Source organism: Seriola lalandi, unplaced genomic scaffold (assembly GCF_002814215.2).
Source record: "Seriola lalandi dorsalis isolate HSWRI2012SDOR001 ecotype SW California unplaced genomic scaffold, Sedor1 jcf7180002054304, whole genome shotgun sequence".
Taxonomy (NCBI): domain Eukaryota; kingdom Metazoa; phylum Chordata; class Actinopteri; order Carangiformes; family Carangidae; genus Seriola; species Seriola lalandi.
Genome location: NW_019524857.1, coordinates 242,313 through 266,982, shown reverse-complemented (window position 1 = coordinate 266,982; position 24,670 = coordinate 242,313). Strand labels below are relative to the sequence as shown.

The 24,670-nt window shown below is 38.0% G+C and overlaps 3 protein-coding genes across 4 annotated transcripts; all 3 read right to left on the bottom strand.

Moving 5' to 3' along the window:
• gls2b (glutaminase 2b (liver, mitochondrial)) lies at window positions 1-14,161 on the bottom strand. The gene is made up of 18 exons (XM_023406347.2): window positions 13,816-14,161; window positions 12,984-13,083; window positions 12,784-12,905; window positions 10,449-10,578; window positions 9,952-10,031; window positions 8,665-8,828; window positions 7,850-7,908; window positions 6,974-7,006; window positions 6,793-6,851; window positions 6,569-6,635; window positions 6,000-6,050; window positions 5,673-5,849; window positions 5,454-5,585; window positions 4,733-4,825; window positions 4,588-4,649; window positions 3,616-3,692; window positions 2,013-2,076; window positions 1-1,485 (listed from the first exon to the last, which is right to left on the bottom strand). Exons 1-18 carry the CDS (start codon window positions 13,983-13,985, stop codon window positions 1,329-1,331), a joined length of 1,797 nt encoding a protein of 598 aa, XP_023262115.1. The 5' UTR covers window positions 13,986-14,161; the 3' UTR covers window positions 1-1,328.
• Window positions 14,162-15,463: 1,302 nt separating this feature from the next.
• rdh5 (retinol dehydrogenase 5 (11-cis/9-cis)) lies at window positions 15,464-20,581 on the bottom strand. 2 transcript variants are annotated; one of them, XM_023406350.2, is made up of 6 exons: window positions 19,090-20,581; window positions 18,193-18,278; window positions 17,732-18,054; window positions 17,362-17,620; window positions 16,443-16,606; window positions 15,464-16,083 (listed from the first exon to the last, which is right to left on the bottom strand). In XM_023406350.2, exons 2-6 carry the CDS (start codon window positions 18,222-18,224, stop codon window positions 15,863-15,865), a joined length of 999 nt encoding a protein of 332 aa, XP_023262118.1. In that variant the 5' UTR covers window positions 18,225-18,278; window positions 19,090-20,581; the 3' UTR covers window positions 15,464-15,862. The 2 variants fall into 2 exon arrangements, with proteins under 2 accessions (XP_023262118.1, XP_087030149.1); XM_087174023.1 differs by lacking the exon at window positions 19,090-20,581 and having other exon boundaries at window positions 18,193-18,290.
• Window positions 20,582-20,699: 118 nt separating this feature from the next.
• Window positions 20,700-23,674, bottom strand: bloc1s1 (biogenesis of lysosomal organelles complex-1, subunit 1). Its single transcript, XM_023406351.2, has 4 exons — window positions 23,490-23,674; window positions 23,293-23,365; window positions 21,976-22,108; window positions 20,700-21,430 (listed from the first exon to the last, which is right to left on the bottom strand). Exons 1-4 carry the CDS (start codon window positions 23,548-23,550, stop codon window positions 21,320-21,322), a joined length of 378 nt encoding a protein of 125 aa, XP_023262119.1. The 5' UTR covers window positions 23,551-23,674; the 3' UTR covers window positions 20,700-21,319.
• Window positions 23,675-24,670: the final 996 nt, after the last annotated feature.

The following is a 24,670-nucleotide window of genomic DNA, read 5'->3' as shown; positions in this document are numbered from 1 at the left end:
TTGAGATTAGAGACATTTATTTGATGGGGACACAGTGCCATCTGGTGGATGCAAGAAAAACTGAAGTACATGTGTATTGTAGTGTGGCTGCAACCACTGTGTTTACCTAAATCAGCTACATCAGCTGGGCTAGTAAAGGGATAAGCTGTCAAATCTGATTAACTTTACTATCTATAAATAAAAAAGACAGCGTGTCAGTGAAAACATACTGGCCATGACTCAGCATACATCAGTTTTGTGCACTGCAGCCACAGCTGAATGCCTCTATTTATGTGGTTTGTTTCATGAAAACTTGTAATAATTATACAAAACACATTCATGCAACAATAACAATTGAAACAGCTCAGCACGGACCACCTCCAGCTGCTTCTTCATCATGTATTCCTGCCTTCAGGTGATTTAGTCGCTGTTGCTTAATATTTTAAAACAAATTGCAAAGTGCAACTGTGGGTGGCAGATAAATAAAACATTTTTAATAGATGTCTTCAGTGTCAAAATATTCCTCATAATAAATTACCTTTGGGAATTTCATTTTTGTGCAGAGTTAAAATGTGTATAAATATCATAACACTCTCTATGACAATGTATTTCTGTATCAGGAATTCAGTACAGTTATTTACAGCTGAAGAACAAAATATATACAATGAATCCCACACTAGATTTAGTGGGATCATGTTGAATTGAGATCAAACATGAGCTTTTGTCTCTGATAATACCAGACAGTTTTAAAGGGGATTTCTTTGGTTTGGTTTTCAACACGGCACAGTGAGAAAATAAAAACAGATAACAGTAGAAATGTAAAGTACCGTTGTAAGTTATAAGAAGCACTGTCGGTATAAATAATCATATTTTGGTTTCATCAAAAGAGATGCTCCATATAAATGTACATAAATCTTTTCACAACATCAACATTATGTGCGAGTTGTTATTTCAACAGTGCTGATATGAAATTAGTCTGAAACTGTTCCCATTATATGTAAAGCAGCATAAACCTACAGTTGTTATATTGTTAATGCTCTGATGTTTTATTATTTTTTACTAGTTCTATTGTCTTAATGTATTTTTTTATGTATTTTATATTCTATTAGCACGGTTCTACAATTTCCTTTTCACCAAATGAGTGAATTCCTTTCCTGCTGCAACAACCAGTTTGCTTTGTCAACTCATACAGCTGAGTGGCCTAACCAAAACATAGAGAAGATCAGGATAGGTTGATCAGTTTGGTTCTGTTTGGCACTCTGTCTCTGTGCTTACAAGTCATATTTACAAACCTCACAGGTTGCACAAATTCCCTGTTGGATCACAGTTTGGGTGCCTCTATTCAGACATCACACCATGCCCTCGATGGTGTCCAGTTTTGGGGAACGCTCAGCCTCAGTGTGCTGCGTCTCCTGCTGTCTGCAGACCTCCTGGTAGTCTTTCAGCACCTTCACCACCTCGTCACGTCCGAACTGCTCGGCATCATCGACTGGTAGGTTCCCCCACCTGCACAGCAAGGAGAGAAGATCGTGATGGAGAGAGGAATGAGCAGATAGATGATGAGAGATGATGGAGGAGAATTTTTCAGCAGTTAGGTTTTAAAATATGGATTCACAGTACATGGAAAAGCCAATTTAAGCTCAAAAGTTCACTCTTAGAATGCATTAATTTAATTAAACTTTGTGGTTCATCTGTTATTGAGTTACTCTAAGTATCTTCTTAGTGTAGTTCTTTTTTTGTCTTGCTCTGAGAGATAATTGTATAACTGCAGTTCATGGTGAAAACATTTTACTTTCATTCAAACATTTCTAAAATCCGGCTGATCAGAAATCACATTTTCAGGAGACAGATAGATGGGAAAGAATACACATTTAAATATGGATTATTGTCAGCTAAATGATCACATACAAAATGATACAAAGAAAACACAAATAGCGGTTAAAATATTTGATCATGATCGCATTCACAACATAAGGAGTAGTGAAGAAAATAAAAGCTAAAGGATACAAAGAAGTAAGAGATGCTTTACTCACCTGTCTTCTACAAATGGATCAACTTTGCAAGTTTCAGTAAGAAATTTCACAACATCGATGTGACCTGAGAATAAACAAGAAAACATGAAAGTTCATAGTTTCACATCAGGAGCGAACAAGCAGAGACAACCTTTCACTGACAACTCAAAAACAGCAGTTGACCAGGAACATAACCATAACCCAAAACTAGCAAGCTATTCATGATCTCCAAGTTTTTCTAATAGCAGGACAAACTTTGGGTGAAGAAAATACACGATGATGTATAATGTGTGTATGATTACTTCCTCCAGTCACAATCCCAACTTAGAATCAGATTAAGGAGTGCAAAGATCTGCCTTTTTCATTTGCAAGAAAACACTTATTATTCCCATTTTTTATCTTATAAATAAACAATTTGCTTACAAGGCTGTTTTTGAAAAATGTTATTGTTGAAGTCACAGCAGCGGAGCATTAAATCTGCACTGTGAATACACTTAAAGCACAGCAGAAGACAAATAATTGACCATATGGTGCTCTGTAAGGGTTTGTGAGCTGATTCATTAGTGGTCTTGTATAATGTGAGCCAGAGGTACTGAACCTCTGTGGTTAATCATGAAAACAAATGAAGTGAAAACTAATTACAGCTGTGAGCGTCAAAACATGTAATTTAACAAGTGCAACTATTTTTCTCTGTCAGTAACAGATCAACAGAAAATCTCTCATCTTTTCTGCCAGATGACACTGTGAGATAAAAACTAAGTTAAACAGGTTTTTACACAATGACTGAATGATGTGTGATAAAAGGTGCTCTTGGGTTGCCATGTCAACCAATCTGTTCACGTGTTTGTCATCTTAGAACCACGGCGAGTGACTTGTTATGTCTCACCTCTCCGTTGTTGGTATCCAGCCATGTACTGAGTGTAACATTACACCTGATGTGCGACATGATGTGACAGGTGCAACGCGGCAGCTTGATCAACACGCCTCAGCAGATTTTAAGGTGTCTCCAGCCAGGTTTAGTGTTTTACCACACACCACCGTAGATGAGTTTGAGAAAGTACAAATCTTTAGCTTTAATAACACATTAGTTAAAGACCCTGCACACCCACACAGGCGTTTTCACTTGTTCTGGCCGATTAGACCTCTGCTCAGGTCGAAGTTGCGTGCAGCTGTGCTGAATCAATAATTCATGGATACATGAACGAATGAGAATGATGAAAGTCTAACTTCTCCGCCCTTGTGCAACAAAAGGAAGGTTTAGAGAGATTTATATGCTCAGACAGTCCGCAGAGGTCTAATCAGGTAGAACAAGTGAAAACACCTGTGTGGGTGGAAAATAGATGTGCAGGGTCTTTAAAGTGGCCTAACATGCTTGAGAAGTTTGAGACTGTTTGAAAAATATAAATAGCAGGATGTTATTCACAATCAAGTAATATTTTCTGTTATGTTTTATCGGAGTTCATATTTTTCATATTTTGAATGCTTGACCTTTAAGAGCAGAGGATGTACAGTATTTGTGCCACAATACTGATTTCTTTTTGCCCTTTGGTCATACAGATTCACTGCCTGACTGTTTTATAGTCTGTCTCTGAAATTCCAGGCGAAAAGAATATGAGGAGCTCACCCTCTGCTGCAGCGATGTGTAGTGCTGTCCGAGAATCATAGTCTTTTAGATCCATGTCCATGGATGAGAGAGCAAACCTGAAGTAAGAAACAAAAGTGCAGTTCACAACTAGTTTTTTGAAGTATGTAATGAAATGAAAATGCTTTTTTTCCCTCAGAGTAATATAAATATATTGAAATACAATATATATATTAGCATTATTTTTATATTTGAGCTAACCAACATACAAGCAGGAGTATGAGGGATTATTTTCAGCCATGAAGACAAACTTTATGTTTACACTTATACAAACCAGCAAGAGGTAAATACAGAAATTAACATTTACATTTTAGAGAATTAATAATTCTAACAATACACGAATAGATACAAATATTCTTTACATGAAATTGTCTCTGTGCAACATTTGTGTATACAATCTGATATTCTGACAGAGTTCTGACCAGCTGAACAACAGATGGGTGCCATGAATAAATATTAACAAATGCAAATGCCTCCATACAGGCTTGGGTGGATTATGAAAGAATGGGCCCCTGTGCACAGAAATTTAAAAGGCCCCCCAACCCTCGTTTATGGCAGCACAGCCATAGTAGTTTTGAGTCTCTTTGTAGTTGTATGATTAGCTTTCCCAAAAGAAATTTTAACTGTCACTTTGTTTGTCATCACATCTCAGCCCAGCTGCACACCTTTGGGAGATCTTGGCTGAAGTGTTAGAAAGCGCTGTCCACCACCAGCGTTAAAACATCGAATGAGAAATATCTTTTTGAAACATAGTTTTCATCCCCAGTAGATTTCCAGAGATGTGGAAAGCCAAACAGCATTGAAGCCTCTCACTACAGTTCACTTATGTTCATACTTAATTTAATTATTCGCTCGTTTGTCCTTTTTTTTTTTTACCCAGGCCATTCAATAAATAAACATTCAAAGGCATTTCTTGTATAAGACAAACAATAACCAGACCTCCTGGTAATTTACCTTCTCAGGGCTGACACATCTCCACTGTAGGCGGCGAACATCAAGTTGAAAACAGACTTGTTCTGCAAACACAGGAAAGCAACATAAAGACAGAGGCACTGAACATATTTAACACCCCAATCGACAAACTGACAAGGCAACTCACCCTGTCATCCCCATCCTGCCTGCGAGGGTCCTGCTTCTTCACAAAGTGCCTCAAGTTGTCGTAATTGTGGAAATTGAATAGTGACACAAGCTCCTGAGGATAAGATACAGATACAGGAAATGTATTATGTGTATGTATATAACATTACCAACTATCAGAACAAAACAAACGAAGATTCAACAGAAAATTCATTCAAACCCTGTGAAGTCACTTGGATGCAAACTCCAGAGCTGCCACAGAAGACTAATTTATATGATCAGTTGTAGGTTGTGAAATACCCTGTGATCTGGAGGTAGTTTTCATCATCTTTCTCAAACAACTTGAAATTTTACTTTGTGGCTTTTTTTGTTTTTTGGCTTTGGTATATTTTGTATATAGCAGGTCGTCTACTTATCAAAAAGTTTGATTCTCGGCTCCTATGTGTGGTGGAAAGAAACAATATGTGTAGGGAAAAGCTGTATGAACGTGTGTGTGAACGCGTGAATGTGGAATCCATTGTAAAGCTCATAAGACTAGAAAAGCCCTACGTGAGTGCAGTCAATTTACCACTTCCAATTTCACTTTGGCTTCATCTAGTGGCAGGATAAATAAAAAGGCAGTGCCAGACAATAATCCATGATTTGATCCTATAATCCCATAAAAACTTCTTTGAAGCATCTATCTCTAGACAAACAGTCTAAATGTAATGACACAAAAGGCAGAGTGTCCGTCTTGCTCTTGCCTGGCAGAAGTGTATTCCCCGGACGCTGTTTCCAACTCTGTCCAGCGGAGGAGACCAACACATTACTCCCATGACATTGGGGACTACCAGCAGTACTGCACCAGACACGCCAGATTTGGCCGGCAAGCCCACCTGAGACACGAGAGCAAGAGTCTGCATGTGTGTGTGTGTATGTACAGCAAACTATGAAAATGACATTGGTCACCTGGTGTTACTCACATGAAATGCCATCTGGCCAGAAAAGTCATACATGCCACATGAGTGCATGAGACTCAAAGTATTTCGCACTGCCTCGGCACTCAGGACAAGCTCGCCTGTGATTGGACAAATTCCCCCGTTGGCCAGAGTGGCAGCCATGATACTCCCTGACTCACAGGTCACCTCAATGGAGCAAAGCTGAGAGCAGAAGAGGGTCAAGTTTATGGTTAAAACTACTGGAACTATTTTCTTTTCAGCTAATTTAACAACAGGGCCAAGAAGAACAAAACAAAAAAGGTTGTTTAATGATTCTTCATGAAATGTTCTGTTCATGACAGAGAAGTTTACCTGGAAGTAGAAATCCAAGGAATCGATCATATCCGCTCCCAGTGGAAAACACTGGTGGATGAAAAATGATCATCATGACTGTGATTGACTAACATAAACACTGTACAGATATTCTATGATTTATCAACCAGAAAATTAAAAATAGCTCAGCTCATAAGGCTCTCTCTCTTAACCTGGCCTTTCAAATTACATCAGTTTTTGTTGGGAGACCCTACCAAGGGCTATTGCTCTTGACAACACAGCCCCCAGTGTCAAAAGGTCAATGGTGATGCATGGTGGGGTGTGGGAGATGTATGGAGAAGCCACGGAGAAGAAGTTTTATTAGGCGTCAAAGCTGATTGGACGAGCAAACTGATGATGGTAGCAAAAATGGACCAAAGGTTGATTTTTTTCAAAATATTAGCTCATGTACCGGTTCTGTAGAGGAACATGTTGTGAAAACATACATGTGAATGCACAGAACTTGGTATGTAAACATTAAGTTTTCTCTCAAACACATGCAACAGAAAATAAAAGGGGTTTATAATCCCACATATTTTTGCACAGTGAGAAAATGTTCTGTAACTGACCTTCTTCTCTTTCATGTAGTATCCAATGGCAAAATTTCTGTCACCTGTTTCTTTTTCTGACTGGAACCTGAGACAGATAAGCAGAAGGGGTCAATACTGAAGCATCAATAATGCAATAGGCCAGTGGACAGGCAATCTGCCTAACACAGTCTTGGAAGTGTGTGTGTTAAATGAAAGATATACAGTATAATGATACAATATCTCTATAATATTTGTGCACTCACGTGGCATTGCTGAATCCAACATACTCTTGGCCAGCCATCTTTTTCACAAACTCCATAACCTAAGCAAAGAAAGACTGATCTTAATGAGCACTTCAGCATTTCTGTGCTCACTGAGATAATCATGCCACAGCTCAATATTCACGATCTTAACAGAGAAGAAAGTCTGAGGCACACTACTTACATAGTCAAACTTCTCTGCCTTATTTGAGCGAGGCTGAAAACAAAGCAAGAGTCATTTGCTTGTATAAAAATATGCTGATTGTAATTACCACACTCATTCAGTTCCCACATTCATGAACACTAAATATGACTTCGGTATGACTAATTACATGGGGTGAAACAATACATGAATGTATTGCTGATTGCATAATTTAACATCCTATTATCAGCTGGTACAGTGAGAGGAGCGATACCACAGAGCTCAGGTAGAGTTCAGGGAGCATTTCACAATACAAGATTATAGACAACTGTGAAAAAAGGTCCTTCTGATCTCTTTTTTTTTCTGATTTGAATTTGTAAGACAAACCTTGAACATGCCAAAGATAAGCAAGTCATATTCAGTCAATAAGATAAGATTTCAAAATCATACATAGATTAGGAGACTTTTAAATTAATCAAATTAATAATTTGCCACTGCTGCCTTATGACATTTCCCCAAGGCTTTGTCATAAAGATCATGATCGCATCGAAGACTCACTCAGCAACCTGCAGGCTCTAAACTGAAACATACTGCACATTACGGGGCTAAATGGGGTTTATTATTTAAAGATGTTTTTCCAAAAAACTGTTTTAACTTCTGGCAATGTTTCACTGAATTTCTATCCAACTTAAAAAAAAAACAGTACTGACACTGTCTGTCACTGATGCAATGAATGTGTTTGTAACAATCTATAAACCAATTTTCATATTTTAAGAGTTTTCCAGACTTTTAAGGTGTGGACAAATTTAAGTTAAGGTCTGTTCATTTTACTGTGTCACACACTTTTACTAAAAGGCGAGTGATTTAATGTCAGTGCTGACTCAACTACCACACACCAGGCCACACATGTCTGTTTACCTTGATAAGAGAGCTGATCACTATGGCTCCAGCGTTCACCATTGGGTTGTGTGGCTTATCTGGAGGAAAGGACGACAAGATAAGGGACAATGTTGATGAGCAGTTCTGTACTGAATAAAAGCTTTGTAAAAAGGAAATTTAATTTCCTTCCACCAGTTCATTATTATAATCTTTACATATAGTATCCAACGACATGAGACCAGCAAAACAGATACTAATAAATACAGATAAGTTCATGGAGTCATGAGGGCACAGAAGGTATTTGTCTGGCATGCGTATGAAACATGATGTGAACATACTGAGGTGCAGACCGACATAATCAACACATTAAAAAATAAATAAAAGATATTTAAGTAATTTAAATCTCATGCAGCAGCATTCTGAACACGCTGTAGTTCAGTTTCTTAGTTTGGAGAAAAACAGAAACAAGTGAAATACAGTACAGTTCACACTTACTTTCATTATTGATTAATATGTTGATTATTTTCCATGATCAAACAATCGTTTGTTTAGTCAATATTTACAATTAGAGAAAAAATAAACTGTTTTGGTTGACCACAGCTACAAATACAACAAAACTATATGATGTGGTTGTACAGCTGGAGGAAGACATAATCCATCCAGTGAGTTTTGCAGTCAGTAAAGGAAACTAACAAGAGGTTAATAATGTGGCACAGCAGACAAACGTATCGACTCAGATCTTATACATTTCTTTCTCCTGTCGGTTCAAACTAAAAGTGTGATTTCCTCACACTGACTGCAGGGTGATGGAAGCTTTTACAATCCATCAGCACAGTGATAAGGGCTTTACGCACCTTCATCATCAAGTGAGAGCATGTTGAACTTGAGTCCGCTGGGCTCCATGCCGACGTAACGGTGAACATGCTCTGTTCCCGCCTCATGGACGGCGATGGCGTACTGCAGGGGCTTCACGCAGGACTGCAGGCAGAACGGCTGCTTGGTGTCACCTACTGAGTGCCTGGAGGAGAAAAGACCCGATAATTAACATTTAAATAGCAAAGGATCTGGGAGATAGTGTTTCCAGTCTCACTGAATATATCACACCAAGTCTACCCGGTAACACCACAGATGTGCATCAGTATCACAGCTTGTATGAATAACACAATGTCACAATGTTTCAGTCATAACCATCTAATCATCACATCCATTTAGTAGCTATGAGCTTTCTGTCACACGGTGAGGTCAAGTTTGGGTTTGTCCTGTCTCCATGTCTTGTCATTTCCTGTTTTATTTTGAAAGGTTAACTCTCCTCTCGTTTCAGGTCACTTGCCCTTCCTCATGTGTCACCTGTCTGAGTGTCTTCCCTGATTCCTGATTGTGTCCACCGGTTCCCCATTTGCCCTAATGTGTCTTATAGTCTGCGTCTCCCTTTGTCTTGTGCCAGAGTGTCTCGTTCCAGTCGTGCACCCCAGCTTCCTATCACAGTCCATGCCTTGCCTTTGCCTTATACTTCGTCTTTACCTCCTTGTGAGTGATTTTTTGTTTGTAATTTCATAGAATATAGAGTTTTCTGTTTGTCAAGTTTAGAGTAGTTTTAGTAACCTCCATGTGAGTGATTTTTTGTTTGTATTCTCGTAGTGTAGAGTTTTGTTTGTCAAGTTCATAGCAGTTTTGTAGCCTCCTTGTGGAGTGATTTTCTGTTGGTTTATTCCTTTTTTGTTTCAGCAGTTTTGTCCCTCCAGTTGGAGTGGTTTTTGTTTATTAGATTCTTCCTGAATAGCATAATTTTTCATAGTTGGTTTTATTTGTCACTCCCTCTCAAGGTAGGAGTATTTAAATAAAGACTGCCTTATTGACACTCTGCATCTGAGTCCTCATTCTAGTCCAGGCCTGACACTTTCAATCATATCACACTGTTTCTCAGCATCATTCAAATCAAATCAATCTCAACTTTTAATCTGACATTGATAAGAAGTCTTTAAAGTGTTAAGAAAAATTGAAATATACAGTTCAATGATGACTCCATGGAAAACTCCATCTGCAAAGGAAAATTGTGTTATATGATCGAAAGCTCCAGAGCTGCTACTCAATGGACCTTGTGGCGAGATAATTTTGTACAAATACAAATCTGTAATTCTTACCTCTGGCCATCCACGGTACACAAAGACATGCCCCACAGTTCTGGCCTGAACTTGGCCAACTGGGGGATGTAGTCTGCAACCTAACGCCAAGATACATGAGGGAAACACAGTGACAGATGACAGATGACACAATATTAGATTGAAGAATGAGTGTCAGAACTAAAAGCACTGCAGCACAGAAGATGTTGAAAGAAAATGAGCGAGGAAGAATTAGTGAAATGTGACAGTCAGGATTCCTACACTATGCAGTTCCTGTCCACAGTGTGAATTTAAAGAAAGGCATGACCAGCTTTGACTGGCTAAACCATATACAGGACATGTATATAAAATACTGCATAATACAACTTTATATGAAATACTGTAGGTATAACAATCGGTTGTCACATATGTGAAAGGAATAAACTATGCTGTTTCTACAGCTGTGTTTTAGTATATTCCCTCAATACAGAAGAACTTCAACAATAAAATTTACATTTCTAAGGAACAAAGAAACCTACCTTCCCTTCACTTTGCTTTTGCACTCTGCCATAGATTTCATTTATTTTTTGGGCAAACACATCAAACTCAGGGATGATAAATTTCTTCCTGAAGGCCTGGAGCAGCAAGACGATGTTTCCACCAACACATCTGCAAGAAAAACAACATAATGCTGAGTTACTCAGGAGCACTTACTGAAAATGACATGTTTTACTTGATATACATATAGTGTGTGTATGTGTGTGTGTGTGTGTGTGTGTGTGCAGGTCTCAGTGTGAGTGGGGAGCAGCTGCCAGCTGCCACATTATCACTCTGAGCAACAAGCCTTTGCTTTCATCAGCAGGAGAGTAAATAAAGCTGACATGTCCTGACATACGCTACATAACACTGATGTGTTTCACACCACAGGTTAGGCTGATCAATCTAAAGTAATATTTCACAACATGTACCACAGTTTATGACTGTCTGTGCACAAGATAGCTTTTACTGAAGTGCTGAATGAGTTGTTTAAACCACCATAAATCAATCAACTGAGATGTGAGAACAGTGATAAAAAAATATGTTTTTTGTTGGACATTTATCTTTTTTTATTTAAAAGCAAATACCAGGTTGATTGCAGATCCAAGAAGTGATAACAAATGATTTGTAATATCATATTTCCATGACATTAGTCAAAGGAATTCATTTATTTCTGTATGAAAAACCTAATAATCCAAGCAATCTCTGTGTTGGGAAAAATTTTATCCATACAGTATATTATTTTCCCCTCATAAACATTGTGGGAAGGGTGGTGCTTAAAAATGGCATGGCCATCTTGTAGTATCATGCAATCTAATAAAAACCCACAGCCTAAAAAAATGGCCATAGAGTCTAATCAATACATTTCAGACACGGTCCCAACAAACATTTAGCATTGCAAACTTCCCAACTGACATTCACAAAATACTGTATTACATTATAAATGTGTTCACAATATTATGTCAGTCTCTTGTGGTTCTAAATTCCTCTGCATTCTTTGTCTTCTATATAAATCAGACATAAATGACTTCTAATGAGTGAGGTAAAGTATGTGTGGAAGACAAGGGAATAAAAAAAGAAAGACAAAGGGAGGGACAGGCAGACAGACAATCATGCAGCAAGTCACTTACAACCAAATCCTTCATTAAATGGATTGCTGTTGGAAGGTCAGACTAAAAATAGTTTGGTCTCATGCCTGCACTGGCTGGTGAATGGAAAACAAAACACTGTGACTCAGTCACCGTTAAGATACATGTCAATTTTTGAGGGGGAACGTGGAGAAGCAACACTCTCAGATAAACAGGAAACAAAGAGAGAGAATTGCTATAAAAAAATATATGGTATTAAACTTATTGTGAGCTGTGTGACTGAATCCGCTGTGCTTGGACACTGTTGTTCATGATGCCGGTGACCTGCTGTAGTTATGTGAAATATATTCGTATTTTGTGGATTTTACACAAAGGAGTTCAAGAAATAAAAACACAAAGTACATTGGTATCTGAGGTACAGCATGCTAGTGTTTGCGAGGTGACTTCTGGCTTAAAAAACATCCCACCTCTTGTACTGCAGGTACAGTATACTGTCCCTGGGGAAAAAGACATGGAACCCCCAGAACAGACCACAAAGGGAGCTATAATGCCCCTGCAGCAGCCACTGGACCGAGCTAATTAAGGTGCTTCACTTTGTACTCATAGACAGTTTGCCAGAGAAGTCCTGAGTTACTGGCTGTAAATCACCCTAATACAATGGAGCTCAGTCACATTCGATTTATGCTGATCAAAGCATAAAATGACAGACACAGCCACTCAAGATAAGCTGAAACAATATAGGAGCCGCTTCTTCCTTCTGCATTGTGGGTGTAGCTAAGTAGAAGTTCTCACTCAAACAATTCAACCAGGTCTGTCCATAGATGTAATACAAGTTAAAAACTAAACACCACTGAACTCTACTGTACTTGGGTGAAACTAAAGGCAATCAAATTCATCAAACTACAGCAAAACTATCTGTATGTAACACTACAGACAAGAGGGAAAGAAAATACATTTTACTGTTTGTTATGGCCTTTGTCACCGCAGACATTTTTGACTTGTCATTGTAGGAAAAGCACAGGTGTTACCAATCACATTAACAATGGCTCTGCTGTATTACCTAATACCAGGAGCCTGAAACTGGCGCAGCTGAAGTTAATTCAACCATGATTCATTTTCTTATTAACACCTGTGCTTTCCTCATGTGTCCACATGTATCTTATATCTGGGTTTGATTTTGGTCAAGATGAATTCCAGAAGCAGAAGTCATTATTAACTGTGTGAATCATGCCCAAGCACTTTGACTTGCCTGTGGAAAAGTTCCCTGTCCATCATCACCTCGCCTGCAGACTCCTTCACGGCCTGTCGAAGCTTCTCCATGCAGTCCTTTAGACGGGGGTCAGACGGATGAAGGCCAGTTCTCCTCAGGGCCTGCAGACAACAATGGAAACTATAGATAGATGATTTGTATATAAACTGAATATAATCAGTGTGTTTTCATCTACTTACTGAGGTAAAGAATGAGATGGGAACTTGCTCTTTTCCCTCTGTGATGGTGTAGAAAAGCATGCTTTCCACTCCAGAGCTGGGAGGCTTTGAATGTACATTCCTGGTGAAATGAAGAGTAAACTTTTGAAAAGAACGCCGCCAGTCTTTGGTGTTCACTTACAAAAAATTCAATCCAAAGTTATTTTAAAAAAAGTTATGCATAAGCTTACTTTCAAAACAACCAATCTAGTTGTTATGGTAAATACACTGCTACCCTGTTCAAACAAACATTCAAGTACTGTAAACTATTGACATGCCACCATTAACTTCTGACCTACACAAGAAAGAATAAAAAAGCCAATGTTGATGTACTTTTTGAAGAGCCAAATGACAGAAATACAGGGTGTGTGTGATTGGTATGTGTTATGATTTTTTTGACAGGTGCAACTACAGCATGTAACAGGAGCTCTCCTACTACTGAAGCTTTACAAACTCTAATCAAAGTGTCGGTTGCTTCATTTATAGCTGACACATGCTACTAACTGGCAGTTGAACTGACCACTTTTGTAGCAGCAGAGCTGGATAATTTTCCTTGAGATGTTTACGTTATATATTCTATCCTCTATATATCTCCTGTGTCTATAATATACAGGACATTATAAGTGCTAGATGTGTACATTTGTATGTACAATAAAGCTGTAAATGTAAATACCTTCTGAAACATGTAATGCAAACATTATTGTTATGACAGGCCCAGATAATATTCACTTGAACAGTGTGGAGGCAGTCTGTGTGAGAACCAACACCGGCAGGAAGGTGTTGACACTCAGCTCTGTGTCACACAGACACTTACATTTTGAGATGGGAATGATCCGAGTGTGCGTGTCGTCGGTGGGACGCGGCTGTTGCTTTAGAGCTCAGACAACACGCTGGCTGGATGATGAAAACCTTCTTCGCCGCATCTGTATTTTTGACGATTTGTTGAACAGAGTTCGGCAGACGCAGCGCTCTCAGACAGTGCATGGCTGCACGAACGGCATCCACAGTCCGGCTCTGATAGTTTGACTGACGGTGAAGGCAACAGCAGATAACGGTGACTGTTTTTTTTTGTTTGTTGTTGAGCTGTTTAGCAGCAGCTCCTGCGAGGTCACTGACTTTCAACGAGCTCAAGTTTTGCTGCCTTCGCGTGTGGTCGGAAAATTTACCTTTTTGACAAGAGCGTTTTCGCCACGAGGACAGTATTGGTGTTAAAGTGACATATTTAATGTGGAGTCTGTATTGTTCAAAACATCACCTATTTCCCTGATATTTAGCAATTTCGAAGCTCTTCGCACTGCGCCTGGTAGCTCCACAACTTGACTCAAAAATATCAAACTCATAAAAGAAATATAAAATCTATTAAACGTGGCAGCTACTGGAAACTTTATATGGAAATTGCCACAAGCTGATGGTAATTAATAGTTAAAATATAAATTTCCGAGGAGCACTTGAAAGCAGCAGGAGGTCTGTATAATAAGTTACAGGCTCACCCCCTCATGTGGTAGCTGTCACCTGACTGACAGCTGCAGTAGCAAACCAGAGCCTAGAAATTTATTTTGGAAAACACAGGTCTTCCACCCATGGGAATTAATGGGGCATTTTGTTAACAGGCAATTAGAATTAATTATGAATAAAGCAGGCCAGATCAGAGAAAGCATGACGTCACAACAAAACCTCCAACTCCTCACTAACTCTTCAGGGATATTCAAGTTGGAGAAATCCTGTGACCTGTTGTGTAACCTGTTGTCCAGCCAACATGCTTCTCAGTTTCTTATTGTGGCCACCACCAGTTGAACCTGTTCAGTAGGTACATTCTGACAGTTTTTTACCTGTTGACTAACTGGACTGATATCTTGGCGAAATAGAAAAATAACAATGAATTAAATATAATTTAACTAAAAAGTAAGCGTGACAGCTTATTTTTGAACAACCTGTATATCATAAAAACTTAATATATTATTAAAACTGCACAGAAAATATATTAGCCAGAAAAATCTTGATATTATGTTAATTTTGAGCACCACTGGGTTTCAGTGTATATACAAACTGTATAATATAATAAAAAACAATATTAACTGATTATGGGCAGGCCAACTGAACTTAATACTGTATGAAATGTGTCTGTATGAAAATAACAAACTGTCAAACCTTATTAATGTCATGCCATTACGGCAGCCTATATCACAGTGCTGCCGTTGGTTGAAAATGAATGATTTTCAGGAGCTATGGAAAAGTTTTTGTGTTTGTTAGACCCGTGGAGCAAATTACCAAGATTTGAAGGATTTCACATGCATCATTGTTCGCATTCAACAGATAAGCCATAAATCATAATATGGCTAACCATCATTGTAACTCAGAATGTTGCTATTTTTTCATTGCAAAGCGTGAGATGGTTCTTCTATTTGTGCCTGCAATAAGCTGATCATTACACTTTTTCTTAGTAGTACATTTTTTTTAAGTAGTAAATTAGATAGTAAATTTATTTTTACTTAGACTGATGATTAACAGCATTCATAAATATCAGTGTCAAAAGGCACCGCATAGTGTTAACAAACAAAATATTTATACAGTAAATTTTACTGCACACTTTCATTATTTGCTTTCATATTGTCTATCAAGCAGACATTACAAAGGGAAAAATACTTTTACATGGCAGATCATTCACATATAAATATAATAATAACTGCAACATCAGATCATTGCATTGCCAGTGCAGATAAAGAATATGGGTATTTTGAAAGGCACAATATATATATATTTTTAATTCAGCCTCTGTACTGCATCAAAATGACACAAAATTACATTAAATGACATAGAAAAGGCTTATGACTTTGAAGACATTTCTTCGAAGTCATCATGAGTTACACACTCTTTGAAGGACGAGGCAGCACCAGCTTCAGGCCAATATCAACCACACAGGAAGGCATGTAAGAGAGGGGGATCCAGATAAGCTTGGCATCCCAGCCGGCGCTGTATCTGCTGCGTGGGTAGGCCGCTGTCAGAGCGTGCTCCATGCAGCTGGTCACCTTGGTCAGGTCAGAGTCACAGATAGCATTCATGATCAACCGCTGGACCTTGATGTCTGAAAAACAATCACACCAACAAACAGATGAACAGATGTTTTGTGTATAAAACTAATTTAATTTTCAATGCATTTTTCCCCTTCACCTAAAGTGTACGTGCGGTATATGGAGCGAGATTCATGATGTCACATTTTCAGAGGTCACAATGAACGTTAATCCTTAGTATATATTTAAAAAAAAAATTATTTCCATATTTTGGCACTCAATTTTTAATGGGCAACTTTTTTTTTTATATGGAAAATTAGCAAACAATCACGTTTAATTGTGACTTTAATGCTTGTACTATATTTGACAAATTAATTCTATTTTGCAGTGTTTGAGTCCACTGAAACAATAACCAGCAGTCTACTGTACTTACACTTATCAAGGTACTTGTCTCCATAGCTGGCTTGGACTTCAGGGCTGAGCTGGTTCCACAAGCGATGCAGCTCCCTCTCGAGGGGGTCGAGGCTCGTCACTGCAGTCTTGAAAAACCCTGGCTCAATGATGCATACATTGACTCCAAAGTAGTTTATATCTCTCCTGGATACAGAAAAAACAGGTTAATATTTTATATCAAACAAAAAGCTTTACAAGTCATCCTTTATTACAAGGTCTTATAAGTTGTAACTATTGACTTTATTAATGGTTAATAAGTTAAAAGTCATTAATAGCAATGTTTAGGTTGCCAGATTGTGTTTCACCCTATTTGGCATTTATGCTCTCATAAATCTTGGTAATCCACAAATAAATATCTATGGGTTTTTTCACATTGTTAATAGGCCATCAAGTGGCAGTTATACATGTTGATAAGCAGTTGATAAATACATTTAAGTCCAAATTCTTCAAGGTTTGGTCAGAAGTGGTCCATTAGAGGGTAAAGGGTTAAAAGACCAAAGTGTCCTGCTGGAGGATAAATGCCTTTTTTTCACAACCTGGCAACTGAGAGAAGACAGTAACTGTACTGGTTTATAATAAGCTCAGCTAAATGAAATCTTTGAGAAGCAGAGGAAGACTAATATTCTTCTCTGTCTGATCTTATCAGCCAATATTTGTCTTGAATATATTTTGCTGTGGTAATGGGCTTTTTGTTTTAGTAGTGCGTTGGATGGGATATGCTTTATTGCTCCAAATGTGTTTTATGGTTATACATATACTTATATACTGTAGGCCTTTGTAAAGGATAGGAAAAGATAAACTTGAACAGTGGACACATAATACTTTCTTTGTGTTTAACAGTAGTATACAGAGTGTCACAGTATGCGTGTATCTAATGCTGATCAGGTCGTAAGTCTTACCTGAGGCAGTCAGAGAAAGACTCCACTGCAAACTTGGAGATGCAGTATCCACCACCGTTTGCAGCCACTCTACCGAGTACTGATGCTACGTTTACAATGCGGCCTCGGGCCTTTTTGATGAGAGGCAGGAAAGTCATCGTCATGGCGATCACTCCATTCATGTTGACTTTCAGTGTACTGTGGAAATCCTCCACTTTCATCCACTCTGAAGGGCCCATGGGTAATGAGCGTCCAGCATTGTTCACAATACCCCAAAGCCCTACAAGGAAGGAAATGAAAGACAAACAGGGGAAGAAGTTATTTTGTGTTAGAGAAATGCCTTTAATTAGCAGAGTCATCTCATATTCAAATAATGCAAATAATTTCTCACCCTTATCACCAACCACCTCCTTGGTATACTCCATGGCTTTCTGGATGCTGTCCTGATTGGTCACATCCAGCAGGACAGTCTTCAAATAAGGCCCTGCCACCCGCTTCAGATCATCAGCTCCCTTTTCTGTGAGACAGCCAGCCAGCACACGGAAACCTTTTCGATCGAGCTTCTTACACAGCAAGTTTCCGAACCCAGAGTCGCAGCCGGTCACAAAGACGTACTTGTCAGTGATGTTCTCAATCTCCAGGCTGTCTCTGTACAGCCACACAAGAATCCACAGCACCACAAAGGTGGCACTGATGTACAACCAAGCATTTTCCCTGAAAGAGAAGAGACAGGAGGATTTATAACAAGAGAAGGACATAAGAAAATATTCTCCAAGTGTAAGGTTGTAGTTTCAAAGGTTAGGCTACAGCTGTCAAATTATTGGAAAAATTTTACAGTGGTGTATTTCTTACCCTAAAAGGTCGTAGACATACTGTGTATCCATGCTGCTTCCAGGATTAGAAGTGGGTTTTTGGTCACCTGGAGGAGATCGTGCTGGCTGAAAAAACATGTTGAGCAAATGTTAATAGGTACTGACATGGAAACCTTTCAAATCTGATGTTTTCAGGAATTCCCACAATCAAATCCCTCCTCGATTTCACAATGATGTAGGGTCTTATTGAAGCACTGTGCTGGTTTGTTGAACCTGTTCACTGAGGGCCTTAGTAGAAGAGGTGCTTGTAATACAGAACTGCTTTGGGCACATGAGAAATCTTTGGATAATACTCTTATGGAAGAAAGAAAGGCATTTGTGAGGGAACGAGACCCGAAGAGGGGGGGGGGGTGCATTGTTTTGAAGCATAATATTAATGCCCGTGACAGAGCTGCTTAAGCTGCTCATTGGTGAAAACCAATTAGTTTTCAGGCTTATTAGTGAGAAAAACAGACAAAATACAATTGTGGGTTATATTACCCATGATGTTCAAATTGCCTGCAGACATAAATCAGATACTGTACCCATACTGATGCTGTTCAATTAAAATATAAATGATCCTATAAAATTACAGATCAGGTTAAGAAAATCAAATTTAGTTTCATAACACTAGTAAAAACATATCGAAAAAATACCAGAATACCTCAATATAATTTGATCAGATATTACTGCTTTCACATTTAAACTGAATATTACTTTGACCAAATTGCAATGTGACATATTTGCAACAGCAAATTGTAATCATCACCAACAATACGGCAGTGCATGTGAAATAAAAAATAAAAAAACAGACCCAGAGCATGTGTGATAGAAAAAGTAATTTGTGGTAATTTAATGCTTAGAGAGACATTTATATATAAAAACTGTATTATCCTACCTTTTCCTCCTTTTGAGAAGTGATGGATCTCCACAAGTTATCCGTCCTCTTCCCTTTCCCTTTCTGCTTATTCTTCTGTTTTAACTCAGAGAGGCTGGTCGGAGAGAGGCTTTATTCCTGTGGTTTATCCCTTAAGACAAGTCCGCAATTGGTAATCCCAAATCCGTAACCATTTGGTTTGTGCATGTGTGTGTTTAAGAAAAAAAAGTGGCTGGAATTACAGAGAACACTGAGAATTTTCTGTACAATATGTGAGCTTTGATTTCAAAGAACTGCTTTTTGATATTCCAGCTTCTCAATGTGCATTATCAATTTACAAATTGCATCAGGTTCTTTCACTGTAGCTGATAAAAAATCTTACCAATATAGTTTCAGAACTTGGTGGTTCTCAGGGTATACACGCATAAGTACTTTAGCCTATGTGTTAAGACTGTTAATTCAAAGTTATTATAATCCCACATGTTAAAGCACTGTGTTAAAAATATGTCTATAATCTTGCTGGCTCGAGTTCACTGACCTATTATATCAGTTTTTAAGCTCAGACAATAAATGCTCTATACTCTGTAAGTGGTTATAATGTAATCGTGATGCATGTCTTATGAGGAGTCAGCTCATCCTGCAGAAATGTGGGCTTTGAACAAGAAGTGGCAGTGTACATAATTTACACTGTATTGTGGTTTATCAAATAATATTTAAACAAAACCCAGGTGCAATAAGAAAAAGTGTTTTGTATAAATGTGACTTGCTTCATAACTGCACCCTCCATAAAAACCGACATGTAAATTTGCCCTTTTTCTGTTTAAATGTTTGCTTAGATAAAGATAGATTTTTATACTGAGACTGAGTGTGAAGCAAACCTCCTTTTAACAGTAAAACAGGCATATATCTAAGCCATGTGATGCACTAACTGAAGGATCAAGTCTGTTACCTGGTTACTACCCTAATAGTATGCAGTGAATTGAAGTGTAATTAGTTAACCAACCACACCTGCAATTATGCGAGCAAACTCAACAGTAACGTGCATTGTGACATAACCTTCACGTCACACATTCCTTGAATTATATCGTTTTTGTAGTGGAGTGATTCATAAGTAGTTCTGTTGCAAAACTTTCTCCACTATTGGACCTTGAATGACTAATGTTATTACTTTGTCATTTGTCTTTCTGCCATCCAGTTTTAAAACAGCCATAATTAAGTCATCAGCCAAAAATCAATCCTTGACCCAATTAACATTTAATTTTTGCCTGCCCACCACTGACACCTACTGTCGGTACCAACATCTTGGGAATAGGAATCCTTTATATGTGGACTGCTCAAACTTCCCTCTTCCAAATGAGGTTGTTCATGCAGATTTGTTTTAGGTCCTTCATTTAGGCTTTTTGTATAACAGTGGTTGTACACATGCAAGCCTCACCCAAGAGGCTTCTTCGGTTCAGAACTGAAGAAGCCCTTGGAATGGAGGTCAAACATCAAGTATCTGCAACCAAGTCCAGTTGGCCTTGGTTCAACTCTTCTTGGATAACCATAACCTGGATGACTGAGAATCTTCTGCTGTTTACATGCGCTTTATTGCTAAATTAAATTTATTTAGCCTCGTTTCACAACACTGGTGGATTTTTAAACTTTATTAAAAACAATGTTCCATCATCAAATGGTAACAAAATTTTAAGTTGTCTAACAAAAACAGTACAGTCATCACTGTACTCAGACATTTACATAGACATACATAATTTAGGTATTGTGCTGAAAATAAGCCTTACTAGAAAATCTTTTTAGGAGATACTGCAGACAATAAGCGATGGTGGCAATTTGTGGCCGTTTAAACCTATTAACTTTGTTTTTACATGCTACACCTTCACAATTCCATACTGACATAGATTGTTTTCCCAATTATTCAACTGTTATTCATCAATTGAAGTAACTACAAAACAGATTCTAGACCTATTTCATTTTATACACACGCTTGATCTTTGAACAACTCCAGCATCATTGTGTGGTTGTCCTTGTTAATATTGTTCCTCAGATGAGAACGTAAGCAGTGATGTGTATGCTGACTTTCAGCATTTCGCTGGACAAAGTAATCATCAGCATTAGCCCACTCAGAGGGGCATGCAGATGAACAAAGTCCTTGCTGCCTGCGTCTTTGCTGACAGGAGTCAACTGGATTTCGGTTTCATTCCAGTGTATTTAGTTTCGGCTGTAAACCTTTCAACATTTCTTCCCGTGAAGTTTATGAGGAAGCAGACTGAAGCTGACCCTTGTGTACATACTCCAGAGCTGTGGCGATGGTCCTCATGTCCATCTCAATACTGCGGGCCCAGTTCTCCACATCACCAATTTCCTGTTCAAAACAGAATAAAAAAACCGACTCAGTGGTTTCCCCTTGTACATTTGCCAGTGTAACCTATCATCGGGACCAGTAACAGGCAAGCTTTACACATTTCCAAGCTTCCTTTCACCCTGTGAAGATGACATGAGCTGCATAATTGCATTGATGAATTGCTTTCACCACCTGTCAAATCCGCTCAGATCTAGAAGCTCTGTTGATGCCCTTACAGGAAAGTAATCTGCTTTTCGTAAAGCTGGTAAAGCAATTGTTAGATCTGACGAGTCCCTGAAACAAGAATATTTTTTTTGTTGCAATACTTCTACTTGTGTGATAGTTAAATGCCTTTCTTTTATATTTTTGATATTTACACTGAATCATATAGCTTTAATGAGAGATGGTCACACTTAGTGCTGGCACTAAGATGTGGCTGGATAAAATGTAAAATTGTTAAACTGTGAAGTATATATATTTGAAAATGGCAGAAATCCCTTCTTTTCTTTTAGATAAAGAACTAGATAATACTTTAAGATCTCTCTTCCTGATAAAGTGTATCCTACCTTTAGGGCCTGATTGAAACCCTCCACCATACTGATCCACTGAGCAGTTTGTTTGGAGAACTGGCTCGCCTGCACTTGGAGAGTCTTCACCTCATGGTCAAGCTTGCGTTGGTTTACGTATGCCTGAGCAACACTAAATTAAAACAAGAAACAACAATGAGAAGCAATACATGAAAATGCAGAATTATGTAATATATATATATATATATATATGTGTGTGTTTGTGTGTGTGGGCGCAAGTGGCATGTGAGAGTGAATTTGCATTTAATAGCCTAAAGTCTGATCCATTAATTTGACTATTTATAGTGAAAACATACTGTTATATTAAAACTACACTAAATCTCATCAAGTCACTAAAGGATTTTGGTCATAATCTTTTTCATAAAGGAACAGCACAACAACGGTCTTTGTGTCACACTCTCATTCTTAAAGGCTTGGTTTCATTCTATTTGCAGTTGTGTCACACATTGGACCAATTTTATCCTGCCAGGAATGGACTGTTTTCTTTTATTGATTCAGACAGAAGCATTGTTTGGCAGGTACCCTGGAGGGGTCAGCTAGACTTTAATCTGCCAGGTACCCAGACGATCTATACAGGGGATGTGTGTCAGGATCCTGCATACTGTATATTGGCATTCACATCAAGGAACATGTTTGTATAGCGGAATAATTCTTTAGTAGATAATGTGTGCTTGTATCAGAAGCTGAGTATAGCCCTCATCTGTTGTCAGTGGATAAAAACCAAATGAGACTTTAAACTCTGTAAAACTTCATGTTCAGTATCAGCATTAATTATCCATCCTCATGACATATTCCATATTACTAAAGTTACCAGTCATTCAACTGTAAAGTAACGTAATACTCAATTTAAGTCACTTAAAGCACACATTTTTAGCTCAATCTTCTCAGATTTTAGTATTTACTGTACTACCCTTTTTGTTAATTATAATTTTAAGACCCTTGCCCTTTAGCTATTGGACTGTTGGATGGAGTTAAAATGTTTTAAGGTTAATCAACAATAAGAAATAAAAAAATAATTTGTACAGCTCTAATAACTCAATCAAAGCTATCTGTATGGTGTACAACAACCAATTCCCTATTTCACGCTAGATGATTTAAGTGCTGGCTCTTTTATGCTATATTAACGAAGAGGCAGGATCTAGAGTTAAAATATACGTTATGTGGAATATACTTTACTCCAATATATACTTATAGAGAGAGGGTCAACATACCCCTTTCCAACAGGTCTAACGCCTCTGCTACCATCCCTACTACTACTACAACTGTGAAATCAAACAATTAGCATCACTTTCATACCCTACGTTGAGGTGGTCTACCAGGGCTTCTGTCAGACAGGTGGCTGCAGCTATAGCTTCACGCCTGCGTCTCTCTGTGCAGGAAACAAAACGACAAATCATCACTGTGTTGAAAACGAGAGGCCTCATACATGAAACAGAGCTTTGTTTTTAGCATCGGTTAGCATCACAGCTAGCCGGCAATAAGCAGTAACTCACCCTGCAGCTCTTTCCGCTCATTTTGCTTCGCCTGGTGCTCCTTCAGTAGACGAGACAACATCCTTAGTGCTCGTTGAGATTATTTAGCTGTTATTATTTAATGTTTTTATCTTTTAGCTAGCGGAATAACATGCTAACAGCTGACTAATGTAGCCGATGTCACGAGCCCAACCTCGAGGATGTCATACGTGGGCGTGTCCAAAAATGGCGCCTACTGTCATTATCAACGTGATGCTACCAGAGATGTGTTATTAATTAACACACAAAAAGCAGTGTGCAAATCACACATACAACACATTTACAATTTTAAGGAATGTAAATGTCCTTTATTTTATCATTTAAATGTAAAAGTTTGTATGATGGTGATGTCAAAATGTGTTTAAACGTCATACCGTCGGAGCCTTCAAAATAAAAGGTTGAAGAATTAAAAATAATACCATTACTTATTACTGATACCACTACTGCTACTTTTACCACTAACAATAACAAGAAGAACAATAATAAAAACAAGAACAATAATCCAAATGATCAAATGAGGTTGTTCATGCCTTCAATAATCTAAAGGATCATATAGGACGAGAAGTGATTAAATACTAATCAACCAACATGTCAAATACTGTCAAAAAAGCAAGAATGTTCAATAAGATTACATTTGACATTTGACAAATGACATATCATTTATTAATCTGTTGGTTCATTTTTTGTTGTGATTAATCAACCAAATGTTTAGTCCAAAAAATATCAGACAATAATGACAATTTCTAGTCTTCATTCAGTAAGACTAAAAAAAGTGACAAATCCTCACCCTGGATAAGCTTAAACCATCAAACGTTTTTGTGTTTTTACTTAATTTATAATCATAATAGTTTCTGATAATTTTTCTAATGATCAACTAACTGATTAATCGACTAATCATTTCAGTTGTAATATAATTACAGAAACATATCCAATAGGTAAGAGAAGAGACTGACAACAACAGAAAAAGTTGCAACAAAGGTAGCAAGAGTAATGTCTTCAGGCCGGCTTTGAGCCTGTCATTGTTGATGTTATGACTGAGCACAGTGGGACTAACAGATTAACTGGTTTTATAGACTATGCAGTCTGGTAACAATCATGTACCAAACTACAGTCTGAAATATTTTGAGGTACTCCTGCTTTACTTGAATATTACAATTTTTACT

What these genes read in the sequence shown, in the direction of transcription:
- gls2b (XM_023406347.2), bottom strand. Translation starts at nt 13,985, where the DNA reads ATGCACTGTCTGAGAGCGCTGCGTCTGCCGAACTCTGTTCAACAAATC. An exon ending in AAAAGCAAAGTGAAGGGAAG is followed by an intron (nt 10,032 to 10,448) that starts GTAGGTTTCTTT and finishes TCTTGGCGTTAG; the next exon opens with GTTGCAGACTACATCCCCCA. An exon ending in GGGGAATACACTTCTGCCAG is followed by an intron (nt 4,826 to 5,453) that starts GCAAGAGCAAGA and finishes TCTTATCCTCAG; the next exon opens with GAGCTTGTGTCACTATTCAA.
- rdh5 (XM_087174023.1), bottom strand. Translation starts at nt 18,290, where the DNA reads ATGTTTTTTCAGCCAGCACGATCTCCTCCAGGTGACCAAAAACCCACT. An exon ending in TATGTCTACGACCTTTTAGG is followed by an intron (nt 18,055 to 18,192) that starts GTAAGAAATACA and finishes CTTCTCTTTCAG; the next exon opens with GGAAAATGCTTGGTTGTACA. An exon ending in TCTTTCTCTGACTGCCTCAG is followed by an intron (nt 16,607 to 17,361) that starts GTAAGACTTACG and finishes TTCTGTATCCAG; the next exon opens with GAGAGATATAAACTACTTTG.
- bloc1s1 (XM_023406351.2), bottom strand. Translation starts at nt 23,550, where the DNA reads ATGTTGTCTCGTCTACTGAAGGAGCACCAGGCGAAGCAAAATGAGCGG. An exon ending in GTAGACCACCTCAACGTAGG is followed by an intron (nt 22,109 to 23,292) that starts GTATGAAAGTGA and finishes GTTTTAATTTAG; the next exon opens with TGTTGCTCAGGCATACGTAA. An exon ending in GTTTCAATCAGGCCCTAAAG is followed by an intron (nt 21,431 to 21,975) that starts GTAGGATACACT and finishes TGTTTTGAACAG; the next exon opens with GAAATTGGTGATGTGGAGAA.